Raw genomic sequence first — 22043 nt, forward strand, 5'->3', positions numbered from 1 at the left:
CTGTTTTCCCAATAGGAGGTGTATTAGTGTTTAAGGCCTGGTTAAATATTTGTAGTGGTAAATTACTGTCTTTTCATAAGGAGGGGTATTGTGCCTGCCAGTAAAGAGCGTTTGTTTTGCTTTTACTGAGATGTCATCAGATCCAGAATATCTTTTTTTTTTTTTTTGTATGGTGAGCTGTAGGGGTAATGCCCTAGTTCTGCTCTGCACCCATTTTTGGGGGTCGACGTGGTTCCTGAGGATGCAGAATGTATATTTACATTTTGTCCCGTGACAGTCACATGTTCAGTGTGTCATGCACTTGAGAACCATCTGTCAGGTGTGTCCCTGTCAAAAAAAGGTTGAGAACCACTGCTCTACAGGGTATCCTTCTGACCCTGTGGAAGAACAACCAGATCCTGTGTCTCCACCGGAGGATCTATCGTATTACAAGTTTGTGGAAAAAGTGGGGCAACATCTCAACGTTGAGACTAGGAAAATCCCTGACCCAAGAGCAGAGGTCCTGGGGATCCTTAAAATCTTTGAATCTCCTTCGGAACCCATGGCCTTGCCCTCTCATGCTGTCATGACCAGGACCTGGGAATCTCCCTATGCGGGACCACCAACCTCTCACAAAATGACTTGAAATTCCGTATGCGGCAGTCACAATTTTATTCCATAGTGCAACTTCCTCATGCCTCAGTGGTAGTGAAGTCAGCTATGCAGAAGGCCAAAAAATCATGTCTACATTAAAACACTCCACCTGGGAAAGATTTCAAATACTTGGATGATTTCGGGAAAAGGGCTTTCCAATCTGGTATGCTAAAAGCAAAAATTCAACAGCACCTGTACGAATGTCTCCAGTCTCTAAAGCCCTTGCTTCAGGAGGCATCCCCAGACCACTGACCTTCTGAACAATTTCACGACTTAGAAGAAAGATTAAGGCACCTCCTCCGAACTGTTTATGAAGGGTTCGATACTTCGGCCAAGTTCACAGCCAACACCATCGCTGCCCGATGCTTTAGCATGGCTTCGAGCGAGCGCCATTCGCGAAGACTTGCACGAAAAACTTGCCGACCTCCCCTGTCTCCCAGATAATCTCTTTGGAGACAAGTTGAGAAAGACAGTAGCTCAGCTTAAAGAGCAGAAGGTGGCTGTCATGTCACTGACCACTCCTTCCGATACCCCTTCCTCTAGACTATATTTCTCCTCCTATAGGAAGCCTTATCAACAACATCCTTAGTGGCCTTACCCATCCTACTGGCCTGTACAATATACACCATGTCGTCCTCAACCTTCCCAATAACAGGGGACTCTCCAACACCTTCCCCGGCAGCTTCGTCCACCTCAGGACTCCAAGCCCCCTCAGGGTTTTTAGGGCAGGTGAACCCATCTCTACCACTTCCAGTAGGGGGCAAGCTCTCCCACTTTTTTCCAGCATGGAAGGCAATCACATCTGACCTTTTGGGTTTTTCAAATCATACAGGAAGGCTACTCCCTCTATTTTCAATCCATTCCACACCTTCTGCGCCAGAAACACCTGACTGCACACTGCAGACCGCTGCAACAGGAGATCAACAACTTGCTTCAACAGTGCATTCGCGAACTACCCTTGGCGCAGTTCCACCAGGGCTTCTACTCCCAATACTTCCTCATACCTAAGAAGTCGGGAAGGTTACGACCTATGTTAGATCTGCGTTCTCTCAACAGACACTTGAAAAGGGAAAAATTCAAAATGACGTCACTCAAGTCCATCCTTCCCTTCCTTCGCCCCAACGATTGGATGTGTTCATTGGACCTCAAGGATGCCTATTCACACATACCGATGCATCCCACGTCCTGGTGGTACTATGCTTCTTGGCCACTGGCCGCCACGTCCAATACAAGGTGCTTCCATTTGGCCTCTCCTCAGCCCCCAGAGTTTTTACTAAATGCCTAGCGGTAGCTGTGGCTCACCTCCGGGGTATTCAAATATTCCCCTACCTGGACGATTGGCTGCTGGTGGCCCCCAACCCGTCCCTCCTACAGACCAATCTTCTCGCAACCATAGACTGCTTGTCAACTTTGAGAAATCGAATCTGCAACCCACTCGGTCTTTACAATTCATTGGGGCTCATATCGACACCATTCGGGACAGAGCTTTCCTCCCGGAATCCTGGGCCCTTGCTTTGACATTTCTCGCTGGCCGCCTCCAAGAGGCCACCACTGCCCCTGCTCGCCAGATCCTGACTGTCCTCTGCCACATGGCAGCATCTATCTATGCCATCCCCCACACTTTTCTTCATATGTGTCGTTTACAATGGGGTCTGAAGTCCCAATGGAGCCAGTTCTCCAATCCTCTCTCCACTCCTATTGCACTCACGTCCAGCAAGAAACTGGATTTGGAGTGGTGGCTGACACCATTGGCTCTCACGATAGGAGCACTTCTCCGGTCCCCAGTACATCACACCGTCCTCGCCACAGACACTTCCACCAAGGGGTGGGGCGCTCACCTAGTCCACCCTCATACTCGAGGCCTGTGGTCTGCCTGGGAACGATCGGAACAGATCAACCTCCTGGAGCTCTGTGCCATTCAAAACGCTTTTTGAGCCTTCGAACATGCACTCCAAGGGAAGATAATCATGGTCCACTCGGACAACCAAGTCGTCATGTTCTATATCAACAAGAAAGCAGGGTCCGGTTCCTGGAATATTTGCAAGGAGGCTCTGGGATCCTAGAATGGGCAGAGAGCAAATCCATCACCCCACAGGCCACATACCTACCCGGCATCAACAACTCCAGAGCCGACAGACTGAGCAGAATCTTTCATCCCCACGAGTGGGAACTCCATCAGAATGTGGCAGAAAGACTTTTTCAAACATGGGGTCTGCCACGTGCAATCTCTTTTTGCTACAGAACAAAATCATAAGATACAGACCACCTGCTTGGTGTATCCCTGGTCCCGACAACTAGCGCAGGATGCATTCCTCATCAACTGGACAGGGGGGGTGTCTACTCTACACCTTCTCCCCTATATCTCTAATCTCTCGCACAGTCCAGAAATGCATCACGGACGCTCCAGCGTAGCCCAGGCAACCATAGTATGCGTATTTAGTTAGACTATCTGTGGACCGACCGATTCTCCTGGGCAGCAGTTCAAGCCTCCTCGCCCAAGAGGGAGGCTCCCTGCTTCATCCGCTTCACTCATCTCTGAAACTCACTGCATGGAGATTGAAAGGCTGGCACTCCACCACCTGAACTCAGCTTCAGGTTATTTTAGTTTCCTCCAGGAAACCCTCCACAAGATAAAATTATCAAAGGAAATGGGCCTGTTATTCCTCCTGGTGCTCAGAAAATGGATGGACCCGTTCACCTGTCCGCCTGAGCAACTACTGGATTACCACCATCTGCTGTACCAGAAGGGACTAGCCACGGCTTCTGTCAGTCCACCTCAGTGCCATAGCAGCCTGCCATTCTCTGCACAATGAAGCTCCAGTCTCTTGTCACCTGCTCATCTCAAGATTCATGAAGGGGGTTTTACGCCTCTGGCCTCCGATCCGGAAACCTCCAGTTCCATGGGATTTAAATGTAGTGCTAGAGCAATTGATGCTACCACCCTTTGAGCCACTGGACACTTGCCATCCCAGGTTCCTCTCCTGGAAGGTACTTTTTCTGGTCGCCCTCACCTCCGCAAGACGGGTCAGTGAGTTGCAGGCCCTGGTGCACTACTCACCCTTCCTGGAGTTCTATCACCACAGTTACGCTGCTTCCTTCCTAAAGTGGTTTCAGTTTTCTACCTCAACCAATCCATTGCTCTTCCGAGCTTTTACCCAAAGCTACATAGCAGTGAAGACGAGCGTAAACTACACACGCTGGATTGTAAGCGGGCACTCGCTTGCTATAAACGCCACACTCACACTGAGAGTAGAGCCTCCCAGCTTTTTGTTTCATTTAACCCTAATGACCCTTTCCAAAAGAATCCTTTCATCCTGGATCTCAAATTGCATATAGTTCTGCTATCAGAAGCGTTCGGAGGCCTTGTCTGCCTCCGCTAAGGCTCACCAAGTCCGTGCTATGGCTGCTTCAGTAGCTCACCTTCATGAGGTGCCCATTCTAGACATTTGCAGAGCTGCCACCTGGTCCTCGCTGCACACGTTCTCAGCACACTACTGTTTAGACAAGCAGACCACAGCTTGACAGACATGGGCAAAACAATTCTCAGATTGGGCACTTCTTGAAAGCTGCGAAGACAACAGATAAGAACTGTCTGCCTATCTCTTCTACTGTCTTGAGCGCACTACCTCAGCTCATCATTAGGACATGATCAGAGTTTTTGCGTTCAAAACATCAGCTGGGGACTCCCAGACAGCATGGCTAATTCATGCTGCTTATCTACGGGAAAAGAGCAAATTTGCTTACCGTAAATAGTATTTTCCATAGATAGCAGATGAATTAGCCATGCTGACCCTCCTGCCTCCCTGAACAGTTATTGTTCCATTTCCTCTTGCTTGGATACAGACTGAAGGAGATGGGGCAGCGCGGGAAGATCCACGCAGGCACACTACACTGAAAAGACTCTGTGTTCTAAGAGAGCTCCGCCACCTAGCCGCCCGGAGGATGTTCCAGACAGCATGGCTAATTCATTTGCTAACTATGGAAAAAAACATTTATGGTAAGCAAACTTGCTCTTCCAGTACCTGCATCCCAGGAAAATATGGGACGTTATTCCATCTATTTCATCATACCCAAGAAGGAGGGTTCCCTTCGCAACATCCTGGACCTCAAGAGTGTCAACTGACATCTACAGGTAATCCATTTCTGCATGGTAACTCTGTGCTCTGTAATAATGACTGTACAACCAGGGGAGTTCTAACCTCCCTGGACCTCTCAAAGGCCAGACCTATTCCAGTCTGGCAAGAACATCAGCGTTTCCTACGCTTTGCAGTACTGGGCCACCATTATCAGTTTCGGGTGCTGCTCTTTGGCGTGGCCACATCCCCCAGAACATTTTCCAAGATTATGGTGGTTGTAGCAGCAGCATTGAGGAAAGAAGGAATCCTAGTGCACCCATACTTGAATGACTTGTTGTTCCGGGCGAAGTCATTGGAAGAGTCTCCGGGTGACCAGCAGGGTGATGTCTCTGCTTCAGGAGCTTGGTTGGGTCGTAAACAAGGACAAAAGCAACCTCAAGCCCTCCCAGTCCTTGGAATATCTGGGGGTATGGTTCGACACCAAGTAGGACAAGGACTTCCTCCCGCCTTCGCGGATAAGGAAGTTGATATCCTGAGTGCGTCGGTTGACGAACACGTTAGCTCCACACCTTGGGGCATATCTTCAAGTCCTCGGTTTGATGGTGTCAACCCTGGAGGTAGTACCATGGGTGAGGGCACACATGCGGCCACTTCAACACTCCCTGCTGTCACGTTATAACTCGCTGTCTCAAGACTATTCGATTCGCCGCCTCCTTCTGATGGAAGTATGTCTCAGCTCCAGTGGTGGCTTCAGGAAACTCACCTGGTCAAGGATGTAAACCTGTCCTCACCAAACTGGTTGGTCCTCACGACAGATTCAAGCCTCCGGGGTTGGGGAGCTCACTGTCAGGAACGTTGGACCAAGGACGAAGTACTCTGAAGCATAAACTGCTTGGAAGCCTGGGCGGTCAGATTGGTGTGTCTACAGTTCAGCCACTTACTCCAGGTCAGACGGTCTACATTATGTTGGACAGTGCAACAACCGCCAGGGAGGAACCAAGAGCCAGCAAGTGTCTCTGGAGATAGATCTCCTTATGGAATGGGTGGAATAGTTTTTAGATTCAATCTTGGCCTCCCACGTCGCAGGAAAAGACAATGTCAGAGCAGACTTTCTAAGCAGGGAGAGTCTGGATCTAGGAGAATGGGCGTTGTCAATCAGAGCTGCTGGTAGATTGCTGGAGCTTCTAGTCCATCGACCTGCTGGCCGCATCTCACAATGCAAAGGTTTCCCAATTCTTCAGTCGCAGAAGGAGATCAGCGGTCTCTGGGGATCGACACCCTTGTTCAGTCCTGGCCAGAAGCGGACTTACTATATGCCCACCCCCCCCCCCCCTCCCCCGTGGCCACTGCTGGGCAGGATTATTCGCAGAATTGAGTGCCACAGGGAATTAGTCATTCTAGTGGCTCTGGATTGACCCAGGCACCTGTGGTATGCAGATATGAGGAGACTTCTGGTGGAGACCCCCCCCTGTGCCTCCCATTTCACAGGGACCTGCTCCAGCAAGGTCTGGTCCTTCATGAGGATCTGACTCTATTTTGTCTTACGGTTTGGCCCTTGAGAGGACTCGTCTCATGAAGCAGGGATATTTAGTGGCAGTAATTACCACCTTGCTCCTTGCGCAGAAGTTCTCAATGTCCTTAATGTATGTACAGGTCTGGAGAGTATTTGAGGCCTGGTACGAGGAACGCAGTGTTGCCCATCAGATGGCCAAAATCCCTCCAGTTCTGAAATTTTTACAGGACTTGAATAAAGGGTTGTCCCTTAACTCCTTGAAGGTCCAGGTAGCGGCACTGTCCTGTTTCAGAGGCTATATGAATGGAACCCACCTTTTGGCGCATCCGGACATAGCCTGTTTTCTAAAAAGGGTAACGCACCTCTGGCCACCAATTCAGTGGCTGATTCTCTTATGGAATCTTAATTCTAGTATTGGAATCTTTGACAGGGCCCTCCTTTCAGCCATTGCGCAGTCTGTCCTTTCGCCTGTTAACCCTGAAAACAGTGTTCCTTGTGGCGATATGCTCGGCTCGTTGCATCTCTGAACTACAGGCATTGTCGTATAGGGAACCATTCCACCAGATGACACCAGGGGCGTTAAACTTCTTTCCATTCCATCCTTCTTGCCCAAGGTAGTCTCCAAGTTTCATGTGAATCAGTCCATCTCTTTGCCGTTCCTATATAAGTACAAGGACACAGAAGAATACAGTCTCCTCCGCCATTTAAACCTCAGTAGGATTTTGATGCGGTATCTGGACCTTTCAGACCTAGTGTGCAAGATGGACCACTTGTTTGTTCTTCATGGTGGAAGGAGGCAGGGCGAGCCAGCTTCACGTGCTACTATAGCTCACTGGATCAAGGAGGTGGTTACGGGAGCTTATGTAGAGAGGTAGGAAAGAAATTACCCTTTCAGGTTAAAGCTCATTCCACTAGGGCTCAGGCAGTCTTCTGGGGGGAAGCTAAGCTACTGTCTTCTGCCGAGCGGTGACGTGGCCTTCCTTGCACACCTTCGTCCAGGCCCAAGAAGACGCAGCCTTTGCAAGGGCAATGGTAACCGGACTGCGGGCAACCTCCCACCCCATCGGGAGTAGCTTCTGTACATCCCATTGGTCCTGAGTCTATCTGGCTACACGCTAGGAAATGGAGACATTACTTACCTGTATTTTTTTTTTTCCTTAGTGTAGCCAGATGGACTCAGCATCCCACCCATGGCTGCCCAAGAACGGTACCAAGGAATCGTCTGTGAAGTGAATATAGATTCCATGAGGTTACAGGTAAGCTGTCGCCCAATCCCTCGATCAGGGCATCTATAATCTTGCTGGGATTCGGTGTTTGGTTGGGTATGGTTATGGTTATCAATTTTTAATCAAGTTTTTTCAATAGTATATCTACAATGGCTTTTGAAAAAAATAATGAAGGGCTGAGGTCACTGCAGGGGTGTATCTAAGGTGACATCAGTTTGAAACCTGACTCTTTCTCCATCTGCTAGCAGTGGCGCATATAACCCATTGGTCCTGAGTCCATCTGTCTACACTAAGGGAAATTAAATTATCAGGTAAGTAATTTCTCCAATATACACTTTTTAAATAAATAAAGCAAGACAAATAGAAATGAAGTACCATTATCAAACCCTCTATTAAAAAGTTCCATAGAAGACAGAAATAGTGTTTTTTGGTGCTTAACACCTGCCTGAAAATTTAATTTGGTAATGATCAAACTTTTGTTCTTCTAAAAACTGATATAATTGCTTTAGTACATATTATACTTCCACAAACATAGGTATAAACTGATACACACAACTTTTTAATGAAACAAAATATAAATTTGAATAGAGTGGCATCAAGCATGGAGCTTCACCAAAACTTTAAGTGGAAAAACTCCACCCCATGTCGTCGTCTGCCAAGGAAAATTTTTTTTCAAGTGTCTTGTGTGCAATAATTCATATCAAATTAAAAAAAAACAACTGTTTAAAACTGCCACCTTTGTCAGTTATTGAAATATAGATTTTTGGAGAATATGGGTTTGCTACAGTTTTGGAAAGTTAAATAAAGTCTCCATGCTAAGGGGCAATGATATCTTCAAGATAGGTCCCGACTTCAATATTTTAGAAAATCTTCTTCTGGAGACCTGCAGATAACTGATGCAGCATGTGAATATAAATTTGAGTGACAAACCTGCAGCGATGATCATGACGTTTTTGAGGAAGATTCTTGGAAACATCAATGTTGGGACAGGACTCAAACTTCAACTTTTTCAAGGATCAACAGATTTTTAGAAAAATTGAAGTAATCTGTGCTGTTTTATCATAAAAACTGCCTATAACTTAGATATTTGATCATAAAACATGAATTTGAAATGGGACAAGATAAAGAACATGTCACCTGAAAAGGCTCTTGGAATCTGTTAATAGCCTTGCTAATCTGTGAATTGAAAAAATCTTTTTCAGCCTTCACCCTATAATCATTAAGCAAAGTCAAAAGTTGAAGTCATTTTGTTTTACACCATCTTCTTTCATAACATCTCCATTTTGGCTTAATGACCTGTAACTCGTTGGAAAACAAAGGAGCCTTATTGAATTTAACAGATTTTTTTTTTACTACACATGGGAGCCACAATATCCAGAGCCTTTCACAGTGTAGACTGCCAAACTTAGTCATTGATTCAGCATCCTGATTACTTTCTAATTCACCTTTCAGCTCAGGAATCCAAATTTCCTGTAGATGATCAGAATCAGAGTCCCCTGTGGGTATTCCTAGGACTGAAAGGATTTGTATTCAGATGTGCAGATGAATTTGTAAACTAAATTCAATTAAAAATGATCAGACCAAGGTATTTTAGTCCTTAAGTCAATTCTTTGATAATCACTCAGAACTCAAAAATTCCAAGTCCACTGTACAGTATGTCCAAACTTGTGAGTAGCCTGTTGGTTCAATTGCTTTCAGCCTAAGGCAGACTTATTTAAAATAAGTGCAAACAGACAGGCATTCACATGAAAATTAAATTCACCTAACACTAATATATTCTTAATGTTAGCTTTCATTGTTACTAATCAAGGAAGCAGGAGATGAGTTTAAAATATCCTGGGTTGGGGCTCTATATATCCCAATTCTGGTTAGCAGGTAACATCACTTCTAAGTTAGCAACACTTTCAATTTTAACTTGTAATAGGTTTAAATTTTTCCTCGCCAAAATTAAGTCCATCTTTTATCAAACAGGCCTAGGATGTGAAAACCAGCGGTAGGCAGGAAGTTGTAATTGGTTCAGCACAACTATGTCGGTATTGAGAAACTATATTTCTAGTAATGCATAGCAAATTGGGCTGTTTATCATGTATGAAATCTAATAAGTTAACAAACCAAATAACTGGTGCTGCAAACATTTCTCCAGAAATATTTAGTAGTGTTTTCTTTCCAGCTAGATTTGACTGTCAGACATTACAAGTGATTTTTGTCATAGTATGCCCATGTGATCTTTATATATAGGGCAAATGAAACAGTACATTCATGTATGGATCCTTGCACATACAGATAGATCTATGGGACATCAAGTAGAAGACAAGATTTTTTTTGTATTTGCTCAAGTGCTGTTAAAGCATGGTGGTTATATCTCTAAAAATTTTAATTCAAAAGGAACAAAGATTCATTTTTGAATGGAATATGTTAGAGCCTTATGGGCTTTGTCAGGATATCGAGTGGGGTATTTATTTGAACTTCTATCATTTTAATGTAATGCTACCAAGCAAGTTACTTTGTTCTCTGTAAACCGATTTGATTTGCATACAATGTAAGAAGACCAGTATATAAAAAACAAAAAATAAATAAATAAATAAAATAAATGTGAAAAGGCAGGTTTTGTCCATTATTTAGAGTGTGGATACTGGGCACATGCGCAGCACTTTTTTGTATTTTTTGAGAGAGAGAGAGAATCGCCATAAGAACATAAGAAATTGCCATGCTGGGTCAGACCAAGGGTCTATCAAGCCCAGCATCCTGTTTCCAACAGAGGCCAAAACCAGGCCACAAGAGCCTGGCAATTACCCAAACACTAAGAAGATCCCATGCTACTGATGCAATTAATAGCAGTGGCTATTCCCTAAGTAAAATTGATTAATAGCCATTAATGGACTTCTCCTCCAAGAACTTATCCAAACCTTTTTTGAACCCAGCTACACTAACTGCACTAACCACATCCTCTGGCAACAAATTCCAGAGCTTTATTGTGCGTTGAGTGAAAAAGAATTTTCTCCGATTAGTCTTAAATGTGCTACTTGCTAACTTCATGGAATGCCCCCTAGTCCTTCTATTATTCGAAAGTGAAAATAACAGAGTCACATCTACTCGTTCAAGACCTCTCATGATCTTAAAGACCTCTATCATATCCCCCCTCAGCTGTCTCTTCTCCAAGCTGAACAGCCCTAATCTCTTCAGCCTTTCCTCATAGGGAAGCTGTTCCATCCCCTTTATCATTTTGGTTGCCCTTCTCTGTACCTTCTCCATCGCAACTATATCTTTTTTGAGATGCGGCGACCAGAATTGTACACAGTATTCAAGGTGTGGTCTCCCCATGGAGCGATATAGAGGCATTATGACATTTTCTGTTCTATTAACCATTTCCTTCCTAATAATTCCTAACATTCTATTTGCTTTTTTGACTGCTGCAGCACACTGAGCTGAATATTTTAAAGTATTATCCACTATGATGCCTAGATCTTTTTCCTGGGTGGTAGCTCCTAATATGGAACCTAACATCGTGTAACTACAGCAATGGTTATTTTTCCCTATATGCAACACCTTGCACTTGTCCACATTAAATTTCATCTGCCATTTGGATGCCCAATCTTCAAGTCTTGCAAGGTCCTCCTGCAATGTATCACAGTCTGCTTGTGATTTTAACTACTCTGAATAATTTTGTATCATCTGTAAATTTGATAACCTCACTCTTCGTATTCCTTTCCAGATCATTTATATATATATATTGAAAAGCACCGGTCCAAGTACAGATCCCTGAGGCACTCCACTGTTTACCCTTTTCCACTGAGAAAATTGACCATTTAATCCTACTCTCTGTTTCCTGTCTTTTAACCAGCTTGTAATCCACGAAAGGACATCGCCTCCTATCCCATGACTTTTTAGTTTTCGTAGAAGCCTCTCATGAGGGACTTTGTCAAACGCCTTCTGAAAATCCAAATACACTACATCTACCGGTTCACCTTTATCCACATGTTTATCAACCCCTTCAAAAAAATGAAGCAGATTTGTTAGGCAAGACTTCCCTTGGGTAAATCCATGTTGACTATGTTCCATTAAATCATGTCTTTCTATATGCTTTACAATTTTGTTCTTGAGAATAGTTTCCACTATTTTTCCCGGCACTGAAGTCAGGCTCACTGGTCTATAGTTACCTGCATCACCCCTGGAGCCTTTTTTAAATATTGGGGTTACATTGGCCACCCTCCAGTCTTCAGGTACAATGGATGATTTTAATGATAGGTTACAAATTTTAACTAATAGATCAGAAATTTCATTTTTGAGTTCCTTCAGGACCCTAGGATGCATACCATCCGGTCCAGGTGATTTGCTACTCTTTAGTTTGTCAATCTGGCCTACTACATCTTCCAGGTTCACAGTGATTTCGTTCAGTTCGTCTGACTCATCACCCCTGAAAACCATCTCCGGAACTGGTATCTCCCCAACATCCTCATTTGTAAACACGGAGGCAAAGAATTCATTTAGTCTTTCTGCAATGGCCTTATCTTCCCTAAGAGCCCCTTTAACCCCTCTGTCATCTAATGGTCCAACCGACTCCCTCACAGGTTTCTTGCTTTGGATATATTTAAAAAAGTTTTTATTATGAGTTTTTGCCTCTATGGCCAATTTCATTTCAAATTCTCTCTTCGCCTGTCTTATCAATGTTTTACACTTAGCTTGACAATGCTTATGTTTTATCCTATTTTCTTCAGATGGATCCTTCTTCCAGTTTTTGAAGAATGTTTTGATGCCTGTGTAGAGGCAGTATGGAGGTACTACTGCTGCATGAAAATTGTGTAAGGAAGATTTACTATGCGGCACTGATGCAGGAAGTTGGACGTTGGAGTTATGGTGCAATAGAAAAGTTTTTGATAGATGGCATTGACTTGTTGATACAAAAATCAGGTTTGAATATATGCTGTAGGAGTGATATTCAGGATTGTCTAATATACAATCGGCACAGGGATTTATATCTTTATTTTTTTTTTTACAGATCTTTTAATGAACTAATTTTGGTGAAGATAAATTGATTTGACATCTTTCCTACATATGGTGTGGATATTGGTAACAACTGATACCTGTACCAACTTGTTGTGTTGGTGATAAACATTTGTTTTAACGTCTGCTTGCAAACACGTTTGTACCTTGTGCATATTGATATATATCTAAAAAATGTGATAAATTTGTATTGTGAGTGTGGGTTTTTATAGGGTGTATGAAGACCCCCTGAAGAAGCCAGCTTTGGCGGAACTGGGGACCTGATTGGGACTATGAATTTAACGTGGATGTTTTAGTACATGTGCTTGTCTAACTTTGATTGTTTTGTAATTTGATTTTGTAACAAAATAGTTTTTGGAGAAATTTTTGCGGCACTAGTTATTTGGTTTGTTAGTTCATTGTTGGTGCCCATGTAGTATACTTTCCATGTTACTTTAAATCTAATAAGACCAGTATCTTTTTATGTATAAATTGGCCATTAATTAATAGTACATTTAGAACAATCAAATTTGGTAATGTACTGAACTGATTTTTAGGAAATTCACTAAATACTTAAGACCAATTACAGCCATGCAAAATACTTCCATCTCTTCTGTGACCAATGCAAACAAGAATTTGCATTATAAGACAACTACAAAATAAATACCCAATAATTCTAGCTAAAACTAGACAAACACATAAAAGGCAAAATTTAAAAAGATGTTTAGAGAAATATACTTCCCCTGATAGCAATATTTCTAACATCAGTTACTCCTGGAGGAGTTCTGTGCCAGAAACAGATTTTGCAGGAGAACTTTAAATACTGCGTGAGAGGAGTTTTGTGCAATTTCTGCATTGCACAGAATTCTCCCAAGTGTAATTTAAATCTGATCTGCTCTCCACTGGACAATGCTATGGGAAGGAGTAAATCAGTTTGGGTTTTTTTTTTTCTTTTTTTACATTTAAATAATTCCTTTCTGTAGCCTTGGTTACATTTGAAGAAATAATGTATTCAACAAAACCTTATGTATTGCAACAACATTTGACTTTTTATTTTTTTTGTTAATGAGTAAAATAGATTGCAGTTTTCTCCAGGACCAGTATGATTACTAGGACTCGTTACATTTCAAAAGTATTAATTTCACCATGTGTGATAGCTTTCTGTTCACTGCACGCTTTCACAGGGGTGATGTTCTCCAGTGCTGATATGGGCATTAAACAGATCTCTGGCCGTGTAGTCTGCTTCAGTTATTTTCTATGGGGAGCACTGGCTCTACAGAGCTGTTTTAAATATTTTCCTGGTCCGTGCACCGTAATATTTCTTAATTCTGTCCCCCCACCCCCATCTAACTAGTTAGGTTTTTCTGCAGTTTTTATTTTGCTGTCCCTGGCAGGCTGTTTTGACCACAGTTTCCAACAGGCTCTTGATCACGGTTCCTCTCTTCTTTGGACATCTGTCTCCTGGAAACAGTTTTTTTTTCTTTGACTGCACATAAATGATTTTTCTGATGATGGCAGAAACAAAGGTACAGTGTTGTCAGACTGATGGCAGAAGATGTTCATAACTGACCTTTACAAGACATGCTTCAAATGTCTGGGTGGGGATGTGTCCTGTGACATTATCTGCTTGATGATGTTTGAGGGCCGTGAAGATGAAATTACTATCTCACTTTGAAGAGCTCAAAGTCTGGTTCCACTGGCACTGGCATCCAAGGCACTGTCTAAGCGCAAGGACCATGGCAATGCACAGGTAAGGAGTTGCCAAAAGAGACATTGTCTCCTTTGGGCCTCATCGTAGACTTTGGCACTGAAGATTGAGACAGATCTCGCTATCTCCTAACTGAACAGAGCATCAGGCTTTGAGTACTTGAAGACAGAGCCAAGGAGAAATGGTGCTGAAGGATTATGGAAGGGGGTGGGCAGTTGGGGCCAATCTTCTTTTCATGACTCTGAGTGGAGGAGGATAATGGAATGTGCCTTACCTTTTCCAAAATAGCTGCATCCGGAGGAAAGCCCAACTTTCAGCCCAGGTCACTCACTGTACCAGTCTCCAGAGGCACAGCTTTGAGTTTTTGGCTCTCTTCAAGATACTTCGACAAACATCAGTCTTCCTGCTGAGGGGTCAATTGACTCTTTTTTTTTTTTTTTTTTTTTGGCTCAGCAGTCTTTTGAGGATGAAGTTTTGGAGGCAAATAGAGCCAGTAACTCAGCACATGAAAAATGCTGAGTGGCTTGCATTAATGAGCGCGAGTCACCTTGGTGCATTCTAGATAGTGTTTATCTTGATTACACAAGATTGGTTCAAATATTTCAGCAGCTCAACATTTCTTAAGAGATCATCTAATGCTATACACGAATTGTGAGCTTTCTTTTAGTATGTATATAAATTTTGTCATGGGCCTCTTTCAACAGCTTGTTTTGCTATTCCTGTGAGACTTGAATGTTTCAACTACCAGGTATGCAATACTGCTATGGTGAGAGGTTCTGTAGAGGAGCATCTGCTCGAAGTCCAGTGCTGTCTTCATTGCTAGTACTGCATGGCCCAGCCCTGTCAACTTTCTTTTTGCTTTCCCTTGTGTATTAAATAACTTTTTAAAGAAATGCTTGCCCTTTTATCCCAGTAAATACTAATAATCACTTGTGTGTTTAGTAGATTAACTATCCCGGAGATTGTCCTGGGTCAGCCAGGGGTTTCAAAACTTTCCTAGAAGAGAAGACTGTTTTTCTGGGTTTTTTTTGTCTTTGACCAAAATATTTTTTGAGCCACATCAAATATTAATGCACTTATATGCACACTCACAAAATAAATATAATGCATATTCACAGAGATGCTAATAGATATGACATGACAAACTAATTGTGACTGACAGAGAAAAAATTGTGGGGGAATAAAATGCATCTCACAGTAAGTCTTGTTTTTCCTTAATTTTTCTTTGACAAAACTATCTTAGTACTCTACCCTTACAACCCAGGAACACACAGCCTCAGGCTCCATGGACCCCACCCCAATTAACTATCTTGACCTGCCCTATCTGGCCCTACCTGATGGAGAGGTTCTTATTGCTACAATCAGCCACTGTTCCTGATTGCTGCAGAAATCTAGTTATCTTTTAGCAGGCTAACAGCTGCACCTCTGAAGGCTGCTTGCTGTGACTAACATTTGCTCTTTTGAACTGTGAGTAATCTTGCTGGGTTTAGATCTGCAGGCAGCATGTGTTTGACAGGAGCGCTGCACTGGAGGAGCAATTTCTAGTATAAAGTACCGTATTTTTCGCTCCATAAGACGCACCTGACCATAAGACGCACCTAGGATTCAGAGGGGGAAAATTTAAAAAAAAAAAAAATTGTGCTAAACCGGCTCTGCGTCTGGGCGTCTTATGGAGCAAATTAGGGGAGTGCATAGTTTTTTTTTTTTTTTTTTCTCCCCATTTTGTTTTCGGGTCTGGGGAGGGCCATTTCGGTCCACTCCCCAGATCAGAAAATTTTTCTTTCTGTGGGAACCCCCAAAACAGCCCCCCCATCCCAACCCTTTAAATTAACAACCTCCACCCCCCTGACCCCCCCAAGACCTGCCGAATTAATTTCCTGCAACCCCCCACCCTCCTGACCCCCCCAAGACCTGCCGAATTAATTTCCTGCAACCCCCCACCCTCCTGACCCCCCCAAGACCTGCCAAACGTCCCTGGTGGTCCAGCGGGGGTCCAGGAGCGGTCCGGGAACGATCTCCTGGGCGTGAGCCGTCGGCTGCCAGTAAACAAAATGGCGCCGACGGCCCTATGCCCTCACTATGTCACTGAGACCGACCGCTGCTATTGGTCGGTCTCAGTGACATAGTGAGGGCATAGGGCCGTCGGCGCCATTTTGTTTACTGGCAGCCGACGGCCCACGCCCAGGAGATCATTCCCGGACCCAAGGTGGACCACCAGGGACGTTTGGCAGGTCTTGGGGGGGTCAGGAGGGTGGGGGGTTGCAGGAAATTAATTTGTCAGGTCTTGGGGGGGGGGGGTTGTAGGAAATTAAGTCGGCAGGTCTTGGGGGAGTCGGGGGGGGGGGGTGTTTGTTAGATTTTTGTTTGGTTTTTTTTTTATATTCGCTCCATAAGACGCACATACATTTTCCCCCCACCTTTGGGGGAAAAAAAGTGCGTCTTATGGAGCGAAAAATACGGTAATGCTCTTCCACTAGAATTGAGAGGCAAGGGAGAGACACACATACTGAGGTGTGCAAACTGCATCTCAGTTCATCTCATGTTAATTCCACTACTAGTATATGGCACCTGGAACAGAATCTCCTTTTCTGTGATTTTCTTATTTTTAAAAAAAAGTTTTGATGAAACTTATTTTAAATGGAGGTTTGTGCAGTATTTTCAGAAATGGAATGCTTTAAACCTCAAACTATTAGAAAGTGATCCATGTAATTGGCAATATTCAATACCATTATCTAAATGAAAGTACAACAGTGTCATCGTAGGTGTGAGGAACAAGGACAATGATCCAGTTGTATTGATTAGCTAATAGGAGTGTTGTAGGATAGTCTTGTCATTATGAATTAGAACAAGGCATTCTTGACAAATATTGTATTTCTGTATGTCTGACAGGTTGGTTCCAGTGTAATGTGAATGAAATGAAGGGTTTATTTTTTAGAACTTGAACAACATTTTTGCTTAAAAGATGATAAAACAACACAAATCTAAACAGTGAATATACAATACAGGAAATTGCATACTCATTTCATTACAAGTCCACTTTATCATGGAGCCTGAAGGTAACAATTACAATAGGAATACAAAAACCCTGCTAAGTCAAATTACTTTTATATCCCTACTAAAGATCATTACTTCCCTTAAGTGGCTTATTAAGAAACAGAAGATGTATCCAATATAAATGTTTCCAGATGGGCATGGTCTATACTTGTTAGCCTAGAGCAGTGATTCTCAACCGGTGTGTTGCAACATAGTGTGTTGCCAAGCCCAGGCAGGTGTGTCACGTGTCCCGGTGCCCCACTGCCCCGTTGTACTTTCCTTCTCTCTTCTTCCTATCCCCACTGCCCAGTGGGAAACTGCCTCCCTTCTACCTGCCAGTGGGAGTAGGAAGAAGGGAGGAAGCCTTTGGCCGGTGAGGCAGGCATCGCATAGCCCGGGGGTGGGGTGGGAGGGAATAGTAGTCTTGAACTCCGAAGCAAAGCCGCCACGGGAACTCATTCCTATGGCAGCGAAGAGGAAAACCCGACCCTGACGAAACAAGGCTGCCAAGGGAGCTCATCCCCATGGCGGTGAAGAGGAAACCAGACCCTGACTGATGCCGCCACGGGAGCCCATCCCCGTGGCGGTGAAAAAAAAGGCCTGCTGGAGTAAAGCCATGGAGGAGCTAGAGCCCATCCCTGCAGTGAAGGAAGAAGAGGTTTATGGTGAGAGCTATGATGTGTGTGGGTGTGAATGGGTGCCTGGGTGAGAGCTATGGTGTGTGCGGATGCGAGAGCATTTGTGTGTGATTGAGAGTCTGTGGTCAGGAAGATGACTGGTGTGAGAGAGAGATGGGTCTTGGGGTCTAATTTTTATTTATTTTATTTATTTTTAACTTTTATATACCGACATTCCTGTATAAAATACAAATCACTCCAGTTTACAATAAGTGTGTGTGTGTAAGTGACTGGTTGTGGGCGCTAAGGAAGAGGACTGTGAGGACAGAGCTTCAGCAGCCCTTGCTGCTTCTGGTGAGTGCTATTGGCCTGGAAGGGAAAGGAGTAGGAGAGTTGCTGGAGAGGGTAAGTAAAGGTGGCTTTTTAAATTTTATTTTTCTTGATTGACTGCCATTTTAATTATTGGGTGCTATGCGATGTCTGCTGTTTTCAAATATTTTATTGATATTTGTACATGTTTTAATAATTTTTATGAGTTTTTTTAATTGTTGGATATTCTGTTCAGCAGCTGTTTTGTAACATTTTTAGTATAGCTTTACAATTATTTCTGTGTGGGGCTCTATAGCAGCTTGGCTTATTCTATTTCCCCAATAGGAAATGTATTAGTGTTTAGGGCCTGGTTTAATAGTTGTATTTCTTAGATAGGATTGTTACTGTTTGAATGTGTTCCATAATACATGTGTAACTTTGTGTGCATTATTGCAAATACTGAGAGTCTGTTAGGTGCTATATTTCTCTTTCCATTTCTCCAGGTTTGCACTGCATGTAGAGTGGCTTTTTTGGTTTTCCATTCCAGTTTCTGTCTCCATATTTATAATTTGTGGTTTTTCTGTAGTTGGTGAAGGGTGTGTGACTGAGGTGAGGTATTTTACTAGCATGTAGGCATTTGTATCAATCTTATTTGTTGTGTTTTCTCAATAGGATATGCATTAGTGGTAAATTACTGTGTCTTCATAAGAAAGGCTATTGTGCCTGGTAGTAAAAGGAATTTGTTTTGTTTTTACTGAGATGTCATCAGAACCAGAATATCTTTTTTTGTATGGCGAGTTGTACAGGGTAATGTTCTAGATCTGCTCTGCACTCATTGCTGGGGGTTGAGTGCATGTTTACATTTAGCCCCGTGATGGTCACATGTTCAGTGTGTCATGCATGTGAGAACCATATGTCAGGTGTTTCCCGGCCAAAAAAGGTTGAGAACCACTGCCCTAGAGTTTTATTAGACATTTTCAAAGAGACTTGAAGAAATATATCACAAAATTCACCATTAATTTAAATGTTCATGTTCATCCAACGCTCAACACAAACCACCACAAAGTCACTGTGGGGCGTGGCCTCCATTTTAAACATTACTGGGAAAAGGATTAGTTACCCTGAGTCGTGTGGTGGTTTGTGGTGGGTGTTGCATGAACATGAGTATTTAAATGAATGGTGAATTTGGGGATTTTAAGCTCCTGAAGTCATTTGCCCTAAGTCCAATAGGCCCCATTTTTTGGTTAATATCACATTATGGATTTCACCTTGTAAAGACAGATCGGATGTTCTCATATACTCTGTAACAACACCATACATTCTAACCTAACAATATATTCTTGTACCTTCTATATTGATGTATGTTAAAGTATTGAATAACATGTTTTTGTAACAACTTGTACTTTAGTCTCCTGAGGAAGCTGTTTTTACAGTGAAATAAATGGCCCCTTGTCAGGATCAATCTAGCATGCCTGGGACTCTTTCTTTGACATCTATGTAGTGTTTACTGCAATGCAATTTGGGGAGAGTGTTGTAATAGCAGTTTGATTTGTTTATGCACTTAATGCATATTATGGGTGGGATTATTTGTTTTTAGCAATGGAATTTTACATACAATTTTTTTCCAGATAACTACAATTATGATAGGTTAGACCTGTTATGTATACCTTTTGCAGTTTTATTATTCATCTTGCAGTATTTGTTTACATTTTCTCCTGTGGATTAGTTCTCTCCATCCCAGACAGTATGCATGGATAAATGTATTTATCATCCTTCTTGAATATTGTATAATGCAAGTGTTCTTTTGAGAGAGCGCAAATCCTTTACATGTCACTGTTTGTTAAATTGTCCCATCAGGAGTATCGGACCAAGATTGGGAATGGCGTGGTGAAAAAGCACATATACGTGTGAAACATAATGTAGAGTTTCTTTCTTGCCATTGTCCTTTCAGGGCTGGTGCCCATAATATGGAATCTCTGAAATGTATAAAGAGATTAATAATTTTACACGTTTGATTTTCTTCTACTGCCAGGGCTGGCTTTAGAGGATGGTGAATGAAGTGACCACCCCAGGCCCTGCGTTCACAGGGGCCTGTGCTAGCTGTTGTCTTGACCCTTCCTGCCATTCACCTAACCAGTTTCTTTTAGTCAGCTGGCTTGTACTGCCTGGCTCATTTGAGGAGGCAGGGCCTGTTAGTGGGCAGTCACCATGTGTGCTGCTGCCCCACATTCCCTTAGGGCAGCGTTCTGCATTTGATAGTTGCTGTTTATTTGCATATTTGAGAGAAACCCAGAAAAACTGTCAATTTCAAACATTTTATTAACTTTATATATTACATTAAGAAATGATGTAGCTTCCATAGTTTTGCTACAGATTTTAGGTGTCAGCAGTCTGAAAATACCATGCGATGTTTTTCTTTCAGTTGGCAAGCATGAATTGACGGGCCACAAAGTTGCAGTAAAGATTTTGAATCGGCAGAAGATTCGTAGCCTTGATGTAGTTGGGAAGATCCGCAGAGAGATTCAGAACCTCAAGCTTTTCAGACATCCACATATAATTAAACTGTGAGTTCTGTTCTTACTTGGATTTCATGGTATATAACAGTGAGATTTAATTCAATTGTTTCATTTGTATATGGGTGTCTTATGAACGCAATGTTTTCAGATGGAAATACATTTAGTTCTTATTTATTGTCACAACGTGTGTGGTGGTATTCTGACTACCATTTAAATTATATTTAAAAGTATTTGCTTTTATAGTAAGGGTCTATGTATATCAGAGATGTGCCCTTATTTCCACCTGGATTGTGATGATATGAAATAAACTTGAGACTTGAAATAAACCATGTTATGGGATCTAAAAATGTGGTTTTAGGAGGCAAAAAATCTGATTTTTATGTTTTGTGCAGTTGAGTTCACAGACAAGTAGCTTTGGGCTCCCCCACCCCTCAATTTTAATGGAATAAATGAGATAGCTGGGCTGTAAGTCGAAGCTAAGAATGTTGAACATCATAGCATAAAACATTTTCATGTTTAATTGATTGTGGCAAACGAATAGGGTGTGGTAGTGTAATAAAGGAACACTATCCAAAGCAAAATGCGATTAAGCATGAAAATATATAAAGATAGCTCAAATAAAAGGAAAGTAAGGCCACTCATGCTTGACACAGGGCTTTGGCAATCAAAATATTGCTCTTAAATTAGAGGTAGCAGTGAAATCAAATTCACTATTAATCAAGCTCAATACATAGAGCAGGGTGTTGAAAAATATAAAGGCTTTAGGCTTTTTTTGCCTTCATTCTGTCCCTCTTCCTCCTTTTTCCAGGTATTTTCTCCTCTTCCCTCCAGACATTTTTCCTTCCTTTCTCCCTTCTTAATTTTCTCTTCTCCAGGTATTCTCTTCACTTTTTCTCCTCTCTCTGGACATTGGACATTCTATTGCTCCTTTCCCACCTCTATAGGGATCCTCCCCCCTTCTTTCTCCACTCCCTCAAGCATTCTCTGCCTACTGGCTGTAGGCATAATCCTAATGTATGAGTATACAAATTCCAGAGTCACCTAGGTTAAAGGAATACAAACTCTCCACTATTGGGCACTTTGGAAATAAAACAAAACCTAATAAAAACACATTCCAAACAGGCATTACAAATTTGCCATATCAAAAGAGCATCAACTCCCAGGATCAAACAGCAAAAATCCTACTTAATGAAAGCAGCACTGCAGATATGACACTGTGCCTTAGAACAAAGCTTCTCAACCACTTTGCCATGGCACACTGGTGTGCCACAGGAAGATTTGTCTCCCTCCCCCCCCTTTCATTCTCCACCATAGGGTTGCAATGCTGCAGGGGTGTCGTTAGCACCAGGCACATGGTGCCTGTGCCCAGAATCTGAGGTCCTGCTATTTTTTTTTTTTTTCCCAATCCCAGCTGGGCCTGGACTGAAGAAAG

General features: G+C 42.8%; 1 protein-coding gene across 1 annotated transcript in view; it reads left to right on the top strand.

The window, feature by feature from the left end:
• Positions 1-22043, top strand: part of PRKAA1 (protein kinase AMP-activated catalytic subunit alpha 1) — a 112805-nt gene that overhangs the window by 21296 nt on the left and 69466 nt on the right. Inside the window, exon 2 of the mRNA XM_029578165.1 lies at positions 20518-20659. Coding sequence (XP_029434025.1) covers positions 20518-20659 — 142 coding nt within the window. The remainder of the gene's footprint in view (positions 1-20517; positions 20660-22043) is intronic.

This window comes from Rhinatrema bivittatum, chromosome 1 (assembly GCF_901001135.1).
Source record: "Rhinatrema bivittatum chromosome 1, aRhiBiv1.1, whole genome shotgun sequence".
NCBI lineage: Eukaryota > Metazoa > Chordata > Amphibia > Gymnophiona > Rhinatrematidae > Rhinatrema > Rhinatrema bivittatum.